We start from the raw sequence: 13,944 nt of genomic DNA, 5'->3' as shown, positions 1-13,944 counted from the left end.
CATCTATTTGGTTTTATGACTTAATAACCTTATTGGGGCTGAGATGAATCAGACAAAGGAAATAAAGGAACATTTATTGTGACCTTATTGAATCTCGCACCAAACAAATACCCCATTACAAAAAAACTAAAACTAATAAAAACTAAACTAAAACTAAGCATATTCCCAAAAATAAAAACTCATTAAAACTAGCAAACACACTCCAATAACAAATTAAAACTAACTGAATTTGAAAATAAAAATTGACAACGAAATTAAAACTAAAACTAAAACTAATGGAAAAAAACAAAACCATTATAACCTTGGTAACAACCGAGTCATAATACAGGGAAAAACTGACATGGCCATTTTGAAAGGGATCCCTTGACCTCTGTCAAGATATCTGAATGTCTCATGCCGTACAAATGTTTTTTCTCTATTGTATTTGAATATTTCTGCATATCTGGTCTCTAAACAGTCTTAGAGTTGCATGAATTGAGTATCACTAGAAATATTTCACAGTAGTCTTCCTGATACCTCCTCTAACCTGTGGTGTTCCCCAAGGCCCTTTGTTGATCTATATATACATGCTGCCACTGGGACATAAATACATAAATACAGCATTAATTACAATTTCTATGCAGATGACAAACTGATTCATCAGTGTTTTCCCTAGATGTTTTTGTAACGGTGCTGTGAGTTGGTAACCTAGCAACGCAAGAGGGGTCCGGAGGCATATCTGTAATAACAATGAGACATATTGGCCCTCATTTGTCAATCAAACGTAGAAATGAGCGCAGATCTCAGCGTATAAATCATCTTATGACAGGATTCACGTGTCATTGTATGGTTGGAGGAAAACAAATGTCATGGCTGGCTGAAACCGCGAACTTTCCAATTAAATCTAATCTAACTTTATTTAAAGAGCACATTTAAAATCAACTGAGTTGACCATAGTACTAGACATCAAATAGAGACATGGCAAGATTCAAACCTGGCTAAATGGATTGTAAAGGGCTGGATTCTTACATAAACCTGAAATCACAGGCACTTAAGTTAGGCTAGCACAAGAAAAAGTATTATGTCCGTTGAGCCGTTTGCTGCTGCTGGTGCTTGTTTGTCTTTAAGTAACATACTAGAGATAATTTAACTACTGTATATATGTCTGCAATATACTCTGAATAAACTCTTCTTGGTCAGGTGTGAAAGTCATCGTCACAAAGCTTTAATATTTTTTAATCTAAATGTTAAGCACTCTAATTCTCTCTAAGCACTCTAAAGCACACTAATTATTATTATCAGTATTATTGTTATTATTATGTATTATTGTATATAGCTATATTAACATGGTTGTGGTTAGTTGTATCGGCACACTCTAAGTTATCAGTGAAAATGATTATTGGTGAAGAGAGCTGCAGGCACCAGCTCTCATCATACATCTCAGAATGATGAAACTAATTTCATCACAAAGTCAATAATGCTCACTTTGGAGCGCTCTGCTGGCTTCAAATGATTGGCTATTATCACTTCAGCTCAGCTCTGCTCGGCTTAAATGAACCATACAAAATCTCTCCATCTCTTTTCACAATATTTTCTTGGCTCTGATGTCAATGTCATCTTTATTGTTGTATTGTATTGTCTTTATTAACATCTTTATTGTTGTCTGTATCCTGTTGTATGTAATGCCATGTCACTATGGGGAATGGGGAATAGTAATCACATGGCCTGTATGGCCCCGGATTACCTTTTAACACAAAGTGTGTAAAGTGATTGTGCTAGAGTTCACAGCAGGTCATTTTAAAAAGTTAGTTCTCACTGCAGTGCAATTGGCAACTATGAATGAAAATAAAACGCATGAATAAAATTGGGCTCATTGAATCTAAAGAGTCTCAGCTTTCCAGTAGGGGTGTGCCATATCGTATCGTTCACGGTAATATCAGTATATTTTTTTTATGGTTTAAAAAATTGCATATCATGATATTGGCAACATTATCTTGATGTAGTGACGTAAGGTTGAGTGTCTGCCACCAGTCAGTCAAACCCCGACCCACCTCTCCGTCCTCCTCCCAGACATGCGCACGCATTCACACACTGACACAACTGAATATACCGAGCTGCCCTCCAAACACACTGCTGCATTATGCCGTTCGTTAGCCACGAGCGAACATTAGCTAACAAAAGTTGTTTCAATCACAAAAAGCTACTTACTTTCTGTCGCTAAACACATGCAGCTTTCAAAATAAGAGCACAATGTGTTAACAGAATCCACCACAGAATTTACAGGAAGACTGTCAAAATAAGAGGCCTTAAATAAAACATACAAGAACCTTTATTCCCTTTACAAAATGTCATTAAGATATGCCCCCTAAACCCCTAAATGGTTATTTTTTATTATTTGCTCATACTCAAGAGTTGAAGGTAATTCTTTTTTGTATTTGGCAACTGTTTGCACTTGGGGGAGAGGGACGCCTGGAATGCCCTGCTTAGCCTGCTGACCCCGCGACCCAGCCCCGGATAAGCGGAAGAGAATGGATGGATGGATGGATTTATCTATACAAACTAAAAAAAAACATTTTCTATATCTTTTTAAGTATTTCGTAATATCGTCAAGAATATCGTTTTCGCAAAAATTGCCTGAAATATCGTGATATTCTTTTAGGGCCATATCGCCCACCCCTACTTTCCAGTCATACCCTTACTTATGTGGAAATATTAAAAAACAATAGGCACAAATGATAATGGTTGGTTTAAATAACATTTTTTGAAAACACATTTTACTTCATGGTTTCTGCTCTAAACTGCATTGAATTAGCATCAAGTGGGCTGATCCAATGCAGTAGTGTTTATCCACAAACACAAGGGAACAAAATGGGGAAAGGGGGAACACTCAAGGGTACCCATAGAACCCATTTTCATTCTGACATCTTGAAGTGTCCTTTGAAAATGTCCATGTCAGATTTTATGATTTTGGGATGAACTGTGTCTTTAAAATTTCATGACGCTATTTATTATATCAACAGTGGATCAGATGACTGTATAATGTGAAGTGTTGCTTGTATGATAATCTGACAGTCATTAGCCATTTCAGTGAATTATTAAGCATTTTTGCATAATGAAACAAGTTGTTTTCTATCCTTTTGTAGGAACAAGGGTTGTCACGATACTTACATTTTCAACTCAATACCGATACTCAGGAAAATATTCGATACTCGATACCATTTTGGATACCACAAGGATAAAAACAAAGACCCCAAAATTTAACAGAAATATTTTTATTAACAAGAAAAATGCAACATGTAAAAATGAACAGAACCACAGGTTAAATATTTATAATAAAAAATAGTTTAGCAAATATAGCAAAAATAAACTGCAACTATGATAACAAGCTTCAGATACTCGATCCTTTTGAAAATGAGTATTGTATCCGGATACAACATTTTAGTATCGATACTTTTTGGGTAACGATACTTTTGACAACCCTACTAGGAACTAATGAATTGTATAATTACTTCCTACTTCAGTGTAATACAAAACACACTTCATCTCTTGCTACACACAAACAACTAGCCTGAGGTCTCAAACAAACAGAATAGTGGACATTGGACTGACAGGGTCTTTCTTTACCTGCCTGTATACAGTACACACACATACACACACACACACACAGACAGACCATTGCACATTTGCCATTGCGTTAAACTCCCGTACATCCTGGGGTCAGGTTTTAAAGGTGTTTGGAGACTTGTGTCCATCTTTATTTCTGTCTCCCTGACTTCATCCAGCCTGCAGCCCCTGAAGCCACCAGGACACACGTTTTACGTCAGCACCAAACACCTGGCCTGTCACTTTCTACTACTCACATCTGAACTCTTTTAAAATCACTCCAAACAACACTTGGACCTGCTTTAAATGGATTTAAATGTCTTTGTCATTTAGCGACTGGTGTCCATAGTTCAAAGAAGGGTTACATGCACATCTTGTGTACCTTACCAAACAGGTAATGGATATTCAACTGTGTGGCAACTCCTCAGTCAACTTGAACCTGTACATGAGATGAAAAAAATGACATTTTAAAGAGATCTAACAATCCACAAGCCATCTAACAATTGCTAGGAAGTGGTTCAGTGCTGTTGGTAGTAGAGTTGTTCCAGTTGTGATACCAGTATCGGAAATTGCTCCGATACTGCCGAAAATGCTGGCATCGGTATCTGTGAGTACTGGATTCCAGGCACTGATCCAATACCCCTAATTTATTAAATTAGTAATCTGTTTACTGGTTCGCTCCATTAAGCTCTGGCACAGTTCTTCTTCACCGCTCTTAAAACAGTGGCACTGTGCTGCAAACCTGCTGTTTTTAGAGGGACGAGGAGGAATTGATTACGCAACACAACAGACACACACGTGTGTCAGAGCAGGTTGACGTGAGGCTTGGAGCTAAGCTAAGTAGCACTATCATGTCGGCGGTGTGGCAATATTTCACACTGGAATCTCCCGACTGCGACATGTAATGTCTGCAAAGATAAAATCTCAAGTGATGCTAATTTTAACACAAGCAATTTAATTAAACACCTGAAGACGCGTCACCCTTAAGAGCACAACCAATTTTCTAAAACAAAAGGGGAAAAAGAAGGACGACAGCGCAAAGCAAGCAAGGTAACAGACTAAATCCTGGAATTTATTATCCTGGATGACCAACCCCTGTCTGCTGTCAAAAATGTGGGATTTCGCTGCTTAATGACCAAAATAACCACAATGATAATCATATCACAGTCGTGCAGGTGTAGTATGATATTTTTTTTAATAACATACTGGTATCAGATTGGTACTCGGTATCTGCCGATACCCACAGCACAAGTATCTGAATCTGTATCGGGAGGGGAAAAAATGGTATCTGAACATCTCTAGTTGGTTATATATTAATATATTTTCCTCCTAACCTTTTTTTCTCATGTTCATCAGGTGGCCCAGCCTGCTGCCTATCCTGGATCCCAACTATGTAGCCAAGAAGATCATTGATGCTGTGCTCACAGACCAGGTGTTCCTGCTGCTGCCCAAGACCATGTACCTCATCGTTGCTCTCAAGAAGTTAGTGTCTACCTTTTTTGATATATGACCCAAAGTTCCACACATCTTTTATCTCACATACAGAGCTCACTGTCACTGACTAGTTCCTACCAACCACGGGAGAAGTCAAGAACTAAATGTCCAGTAGTTCTACTTTTGTTTTAGCCTCCAAACCTTTATATCAAGCCCTGAAGTCTACTTGGCCATTCTCACACTAATGAGATACCTCTGCAAAGGCCACCTATTGACAGATTTGAGAAGCTTAGTGTCTTCACAGAAACAGAGGATCGCTTACTGTGCAATGGTATAAAAAAAAAGATCCAAACACACAACACAGATGTTGTCTTTGATATGTTTTCGTTTTCAGGTGAAGGCACAGTTTCTGGCTCATGAGTCATAACTCTACCTGTTGAACAAAGGTGTCATTGTTAATTACACTGCTGTTTGGAGAATGCAGTGAGGTCACATTAACATAATAACATGTAAATGACAGCACCTGTTCTGTTTGATTGGCTTCACTGAAATACTAATGAAAGTTCTCCTCACACCTGCATTCATAGATTTATTTAGGCTACTTGGAGGCAGCAGAGTGATCTTTTAAAATGGACATGTTATCACTTTGTGAAGTAAAAATGGTGGGCATTTACACATGCTGCACAAACAGTGAAACAATAGTCCCTCTGCAGAGGGATTCTACAATGCTACAATATCATTTAGCAGAAGCTTTTATCCAGAGCAATGTTCATTTGAGAGTTCATAAAACAAGCAAGATCACGTCAAAAGACAACACAGGAGTAAGTGTCATGGGTTAAGTTTGACTCCCTTAGGATGTAAGTGCTATCAGGTAGGGCTTAAGGACAGTGCAAACAGAGCTTGTTTATGTTTTTTTGTTTTTTTTTCTATATGTGTGAAGGTGTTCAGTAAAGAGCTGGGTTAGGGGTGTGCCATATCGTATCGTTCACGATAATATCAGTATTTTTTTTTATGGTTAAAAAAATGCATATCATGATATTGCCAACATTCCTACTTCTTGATGTAGTGGCGTAAAGGTTGAGTGTCTGCCACCAGTCAGTCAAACCCCGACCCACCTCTCCGTCCTTCTCCTAGACATGCGCGCACATTCACACACTTACACCACTGAATATACCGAGCTGCCCTCCCCACTGCGCTTCAAACACACTGCTGCATTATGCCGTTCGTTAGCCACGAGAAAACATTAGCTAACAATTAAAGTTGTTTTAGTCACAAAAAGCTACTTACTGGGGATTTCCACCGGACGCGTTACTGCAGCAGCACGTCTCCACATCGTTTTTGCTGCGTCTTGTCAATTCACACCGGACGCGTTACTGCAGCAGCACGTCAGTTTAGCGAGCCGGCCGTATACACGCGAGATAACGAGATCACGCGATAATCCTGACCATACGGGAGACCGCAAGCTCCCGTGATAAACTTTAAACTCTATTTATACAGTCTATGGATAAACTGTGTGTATAAAGTAAACAACAACAACAAAAACCAACTTACTTTGCTTCTCTGAGGTGAAAGATATCTTGATCTGACCATCTATCCTTATAAAAACAATATGTTATGTCATAAATGATTGTATGATGTTCCACTTCAACAATCAGTCTCTTGTCTTCCGTGTCGCCGATCCTCTGAGACCCTTTGATTGATTGATTGCCGATCCGGTGCCCCGGTCATAACATAACGTTGATGTGAAGTAGTTTTAGGCTGCATGAACTGCGTATTGTGTTTTATTTTGAAAGGGGCGGAAGTGTTTTACGCTGAATCTGAGTCGGACTTCCTGTCTGGTGCGATCTGCTCTGTTGAGATTCACGCGAGTTGGCAGCGTCTCGCGGAGAAATAGAAGTCCTACCTAATGCTCGCGTAGAGACGATGACGCGACGCTGCAGTAACGTTACGCTACGCGCCCGGTGGAAATGCTCTCATTGATTAGAGTGTTACCTATTTGCAACGTCATACGCGACGCTGACGTTACGCTGCAGTAACGCGCCTGGTGGAAATCAGGCTTTACTCTCTGTCGCTAAACACATGCAGCTTTCAAAATAAGCACAGTGTGTTAACAGAATCCACCACAGAACTTACAAGAAGACTGTCAAAATAAGAGGCCTTAAATAAAACATACAAGAACCTTTATTATCCTTTACAAAATGTCATTAAAATATGCCCCGAAACCCCTAAATGGTTATTTTTATTATTTGCTCATACTCTAGAGTCAAGAGAAATTTTTTTTGTATTTGGCAACTGTTGAGATCACACTACATTTCAGATTTTTATTTATTTATACAAACTAAAAAAAATAATTTTCTATATATTTTAAGTCGTTATCGCAAAAATAGCCTGAAATATCGTGACATTCTTTTAGGGCCATATCGCCCAACCCAAAGCTGGGTCTTTAGTCTCTTCTTAAAGATTGAGAGGGACTCAGCAGATCAGATGGAGTTTGGAAGTTCATTCCACCACCGGGGAACTACAGAGAAGAGGTAGAAGAGTCTAGCTTGAGACGTAGGGCTTACCCTTTTCTGAAAACATTTGAAGTGACAAATAGACGACACAGGAAGGATGAGGTCACACAGATGCACACAAGTGACCATCGCCTGTGAGGAAATATGTGGGCTGTGCAGGATGTGACACATGGATATCAGCTGCTGGTTTGTTGTCTGTTTGACAGCCAATTGAGGTCAACACACACACACACACACACACACACACACCTTTGCTTTTGGATGAGGCTGTAAAATCGCAGGTCAAAGTTCATCACAGTTGAACTTGGCACTATGCAAAGATGTGGTTTTTTTGCCCTTTACTTGGCTAGAATGGAAGTAAACAGGAGGCAAACATTTGCCCATGTTAAATTTGTATTTGCGTGACTGCAGCCTAACACAATCCTGATTCATATTGGATCAGCACTGCCTAGGTTGACAGTTTGATGTCAGTTCCCTGAGTTGAGCTGCTCCTATCAAACTTGCCTTATATGGACATCAGCTGTGATTGGCCCGTTCAGTTCCAGGTCAGCTGGAGGTCAGTCTGCATGGGTCACTGACCAGACTCATCTGCCAGAGCATATAAATAATGCCGTAAAGGCATTTCATTATGTACACTGATCTCAATCACTGCATATTTTAATGAGTTTGCTACCTGATTGTGAACATCTTGTGTGTTTTATTTAAACCATGCCAGTTCCTGACTGATCAGAACTTTTGTAATTTATAATCGTGAGACCTTATTTATATCAAAACACTATGATGCCATGAATGCATTGTTTTACAGAAACATAAATTCAGTGTTATTCAATAAAAATAAATAAGGATATCTTTTATAAAATAAACGTATGCCAAAAACTGTGAAAAAAGAAACATTTGAATGACTTGACTCATGGCCAAATTATTGATAAAGATAAGGCGATTTGCAGACTTTTGTAGCAGCTACCTTACAGTCACGTTACTTCAACAGTAGATTAAGTCACATGTCAACCCCGGAATCACCGCACCAACAGTTAACAACCTCGCAACTGTCTATATCACTTTGAATACGCTCAAACTTAATTTTGTGAAAAATGACGTAGCATAGCAGAGTTTGCTATATGTCCTAGACATGCTCTGCTTTAAAAATAGCAATGCAAATAAAGACAATTCATTCATTAAGCCCATAAACGCTTAAGTGGCAGACTGCTGGCCTATGGAAAATACATCACTGACACACACATTTACCACCAGCTCTCTGAAGAAACTAATAATTTCTAACTACATGTGGCTATTTACATTTACATTTAGTCATTTAGCAGAGGCTTTTCTTCAAAAAGGCTTCCAAAAATGGAAACACTCCTGGTGTCTGTGAATTGGCCTTTTTTTTGCAATGAGGCTCATTTGCATAGAAAGAGGCTGATTTTTCACCAAATATATGCACATAACTTAATTTAAGCAAGCTCATGGTAGATGTTTGGTATAGATGCAGATTGGTAAATTGAGTGTGCATTCACCCCCTTTAGGGGTCAGGGAGTCATTTGACTGACTGACAGGGTGACACACACTTTGCAACACAATGCAAACTACCTTTACATTATGAATAGTGTAAAAGTACTTTCAGTACCTTCCAAAAATGTAATTTTAGCTTGACAGATTAGACTAAGGCAACTGCCACAGTCTAGGTAATTATGTATGTATTATGTAAATAATCTGATGTTGGAGACAGATTAGGCAGGAGATGTAATGCTGCTCACTGTGCAGAGCCACAGGAGGAGTATTGATGTAAATCCAGTTGTCTGGTGCAAATGGAGAAATTCTTTGAGGGGAAAGAGAGCTATCTGCCTGCATTCAAAATCACACTGAACAATAGCTTTATTTTGCAGGGTGGAGGAGTCCAGGTTTTGTGTTTTCGTGCAATGGCCATAGTTAATCTTGTAATGTAATGGCAGCCCTGGTCATGAAATCTGTTTTACTGCTCATGATGTACACATTGTATAGAGAGGGTTCAAAGAGGTGCAGGTTTCAGCCTTTACCTCTGGGCCATGAATCATCTACACAACCCACCTGTGTAGATGAGCTCCTGTTTGTTATCAGCATGTGCATTTTTTGTGTATCCTGTCACAGTGTTTGAGATTGGTCCTCTTGACAAGTTATGAAATTGTGTTTGTTAGACCTGTCTCTACTGCTAAATGGGAACCATCCTTGTATGACCGCATTTGTGAACTATAGATTCCTGTGTTTAGTGCAAAGCTGCATGAGAAGCTCACAGTAATGTCACTCACTGAGAGGTGACACTGTAATGTTCAGTGTTAAAAGAAACAAAAGTGTTAGGGAAACCTAAGTATTAGGCAAAGTCACCTGATACAGTGCAAGTAAAGCTTGAGGGTCACTTAAGTACTCAGCAAGGTTATAATCGTTTTGGATTTTTCATTAGTTTTAGTTTTAATTTCGTTGTGATTTTTTGTTTTCAAATTCAGTAAGTTTTAATTCGTTTTTAGAGTGAGTTTGCTAGTTTTAATGAGTTTTTATTTTTGGGAAAATGCTTCGTTTTAGTTTAGTTTTTATTAGTTTTAGTGTTATTTTTAGTTTGTTTTGTCATGGGGTATTTGTTGGGTACCAGATTCAAAGAGGTGGCAATAAATGTTGCCTTTATTTCCTTTGTCTGATCCATCTCAGCCCCAATAAGGTTATTGTAGGGCTGGGCGATATGGACCAAAAGTCATATCCTGATATATTTAGGTTGAAAATCCATATATTATATATATCCCAATATTTTTATCGCAAAGTGAGAGCAAATGTTCAGTCAAAGTCAAATATGACATATCACAAGTAGTTTTATTGAAACCATTTTTAGGTGAACATAAATGCTGTATAACAACAGGCCCATAAAGTGCACATTTAAATAAAAGAAATATCTTAAATAAAAATAGCCTATGTAATAAAATAGGCCAATCTTTTTCTGAAATAAATATATTTATATGAGAATAGAATAATGAGCATTGCAAAAGAACTAAATATGACAAACCTTAGTAAAGGCAGCATTTATATATTTTTATTTTTTTTAAAATATTTTTATATTTTATATTTTTAACTATATGCGACATAGTCTAATTCCATATCACATTTAAAAATATATCGATATATCTTTTTTATCAATATATCGCCCAGCCCTACTGTCATGTACAGTGCATTTTAGTGCAGTTGGCTTAAGGATTCTGAGTTCCAAGTTCCAACAGTGCAGAACATTTGGAAAAGATCACCATAAAAGTTTGTTAATCATGAAGTGAAAAGATATGAGAGACAAAGAAACCAGACAATTAATTAATTAATTTTGACACACATAGTGTCTTTTATACAACAGTTATTTCTGCTCAAGTCATTTGATTGGACAAGCAACATTCCCTGAGTGCTGATACAGAGACCACCAGTGATCTGATGATTATATTCAACAACCAAATTACAGTGGTGAAAGATTCAGTACAGCAACACCAGCTTTCGTGTGATATTGCCTGATTGATGAATTACAATGCTGAATACACAAAGTCAGCTGAGTGTTTTCTACCCCCCTCCCCCTCCTCCATCATCCTCTTCAGTGTCCTGCAGTGGAAGCTCTTCTCCCTCCTCGGCTTTTACCTGGGACTGACAAACCAAGCAGACTGCCTCACTAACTCCAGTCTGCACTACAAATACCACTAGCACACATTCAACAGTTTATACATAGAATTGTTATTAAAGCACCAGAGCTACAGTGGGGTTATGGGAAAAGGTGGTCTGAATTGTGTGCATATATGTGTAGTTTAAATCTCCACAACAGATGGATGAATAAACCTAATAATGCAACAAGTAGAGATAAAAGATCAAATACACATAGTCTATGGACACACACTTTGGACTTGTGTATGAGTATAATTTGAATTGCTTAACTTGAGTAATTGCATTAAAAAACTGATATTGAATCACATAATTTGAATTTGTATTGTTCAATTTGAATCAATGCATTGAAAAACTGAATCTGAAATGTATTAGTTTGGAACTGAACATTCAGTTCTCACAATCCAATTTCAGTTCTTACAATTCAAATTAAATTTTCTGCGCCAAACATCCGGGTAGGTGAGGCAGAGCAATCGAGCGCTGAAAATGCAGGTGCTGATTGGCCGAAGAAGCACTCTATGTATCTGCGCTCGATTGCTCTGCCTCAACTACCGCAGAAAATTGAAATTGAATTTTGCAAACTGGATTTGAAATGAGAAAACTGAATGTTCAGTTCCAAACTAATACATTCAATTTCAAATTACAATTCTGATTCAGTTTTTCAATGCAATGATTCAAATTATACAATACAAATTCAAATTATCTGATTCAAATTGAGTTTTTTAATGCAATTATTCAAGTTAAGCAATTCAAATTCATATATATATAAATCAAATTCAGTTTCTGGTGGCACATATTTCAGCCCATACTGTTATCTGCATCAGCTGTGGAGAACTGATACTCTGTGGCTTTTTAGGATTATTGTTCTGTTATTGTGCAGAGACAGTGTAGAGACATTTGTGACATAAACAACTGTCACTCTTACCCTGAGACACAACTCAAACCTGTTTGAACTGCTTGTCTATTGATGACGTTACAGAGACAGAGACTTTTGTAGATGAACTGCAAACAGCTGAAGGGAGTGGATTGTTTACTTATGCTCAGCAGCTTCCTGATGTTCAGATCAGCTGTCATTATGACTCTGCAGACAACTTCCCTGGTTTGACAGAAGCGTGTAGGTTTGATTTGGTATCATGGGGTCAATTGAATAATGTTATATTTTTTTTAAATATCCAGTATCAATTAAATAACTTGCAGTTAGTAATGATTTGAATGACTAAAATGTTGTGCCGTGTTGGTCAATTGTCCCTAAAAATGCAGATATGGGATGTGTTGAATAAAGATTGTGTATTTTGTCATGAATTTAAATGATGAGTGTTTATAATAAAGCCCAAGTCGACACTACTATCACTAAGGCTTTCTCAACTCAACTCAAACTTTATTTATAAAGCACATTTAAAACAACCGGGGTTGACCAAAGTGCTGTACAGATATCACAGTTGAAGGAAATGAGGTAAAAACTAAAATACATAAACACAATGCAATACAATAGAATAAAAATAAAATAGAATAAAATACATTCAAATTTGAATACAATTTGCCAGAAGTTCGCTTAAACTTGATTAACCCATTTAGTCCTAAAACGCCTAGAAAAAATGCCTGTAAAACCTCTGGGCGATTTTAAAATAACCCCTTAAACCTGAAGTTTTTCTGGAAATTCAACAGAAGTGTCAACGCTTCCTACTAAATAATAGATTTTTCAGCCTCTGTAGCAGATAGAAATGAAATTCAAAAAGTATTTGAGAGCTTATACATGTGGCTTTCATGAGAAGTTGAGTTTATTTGTCCAAACCTTCAATAAAGTTTTTTTAAAAATCAACATGTTACATTGGGACACTCCCACATGTATTCTGATGCATTTCATTGGCCAAGAGACAAAATAGGTGGAAAAAAACTACAAATACTACAAAATGACGTATCCGCGTTCCCGGCTTTTATGGGAGAATAACGCAACAGCACCCCGGTTCCCCGGCTGAAATGGGTTAAAAGCCAGGGAGAAAAAGTGTGTTTTTAGGGAGGATTTAAAAACCTTAAAAGATCCTGCAGATGGGATGTTCCAGGGCAGGTTCTTCCAGAGCCACAAAGGCACGGCCCCCTTTGGTTTTGAGTCTGGTTTTAGGGGCGGCCAGTAGCAGCTGATTGGAGGATCTCAGTGTTCCGGCAGGGGCGTGGATTTGAAGGAGCTCGGTCACACTGGGGGGCTAGGCCATTAAAAGCTTTAAAACAAACAATAACATTTTAAAATCTATTCTAAAAGCAACCTGGAACCAGTGCAGCGAAGCTAGGACGGTTTAGTTTATTATTGAGATCCCCATTAGCTGCAGCAAAGCCTCAGCTATTCTTCCTGGGGTCCAACAGTATCAAATATACAGTTGAAAATGCAAAACATAAACATTCTAAAAATTAAAAACAACAAAACAAAAAAATATTCACATATTAATCCATATTACACACATTTCTACATATATATGTATACATCATTACAAAATCTACTAACACATGATACATATATTGTATATACATTCGTTCTGCAGCATATACATTATAATACATATATATCTATAGAAATATACTACATACATATAAATATACCATGTTTTCTTATTTTGATAAATACTGTTTTATTAATATTTTGAATTGCTTTATGTTAGTGGTGAGTTTTATAGTGAATTCCATTCTTTCATACCTCTATACAGAAACGTGCGCATGATGGTGTAAGATCTTGCTTTAGGTAATGTAAAGTTACCTACAGGACAGTGATATG

General features: G+C 37.6%; 1 protein-coding gene across 2 annotated transcripts in view; it reads left to right on the top strand.

Annotated features, from left to right (window-relative positions):
- LOC131980646 (epidermal retinol dehydrogenase 2-like) overlaps nt 1-13,944 on the top strand; it is a 44,977-nt gene that overhangs the window by 12,116 nt on the left and 18,917 nt on the right. The window contains exons 6-7 of one of the 2 annotated variants that reach the window (XM_059344924.1): nt 4,939-5,064; nt 11,123-11,525. In XM_059344924.1, coding sequence (XP_059200907.1) covers nt 4,939-5,064; nt 11,123-11,225 — 229 coding nt within the window. In that variant the 3' untranslated portion in view covers nt 11,226-11,525. Of the gene's footprint in view, nt 1-4,938; nt 5,065-11,122; nt 11,526-13,944 lie in introns of those variants that run through there. The other variant, XM_059344925.1, reaches the window with a different exon arrangement.

The sequence above is a fragment of the Centropristis striata genome, chromosome 11 (assembly GCF_030273125.1).
Source record: "Centropristis striata isolate RG_2023a ecotype Rhode Island chromosome 11, C.striata_1.0, whole genome shotgun sequence".
In the NCBI taxonomy this organism is placed as follows: Eukaryota; Metazoa; Chordata; class Actinopteri; order Perciformes; family Serranidae; genus Centropristis; species Centropristis striata.
Note: the sequence above shows the minus strand (reverse complement) of the source record. Positions and strands in the feature narration are given on the sequence as shown.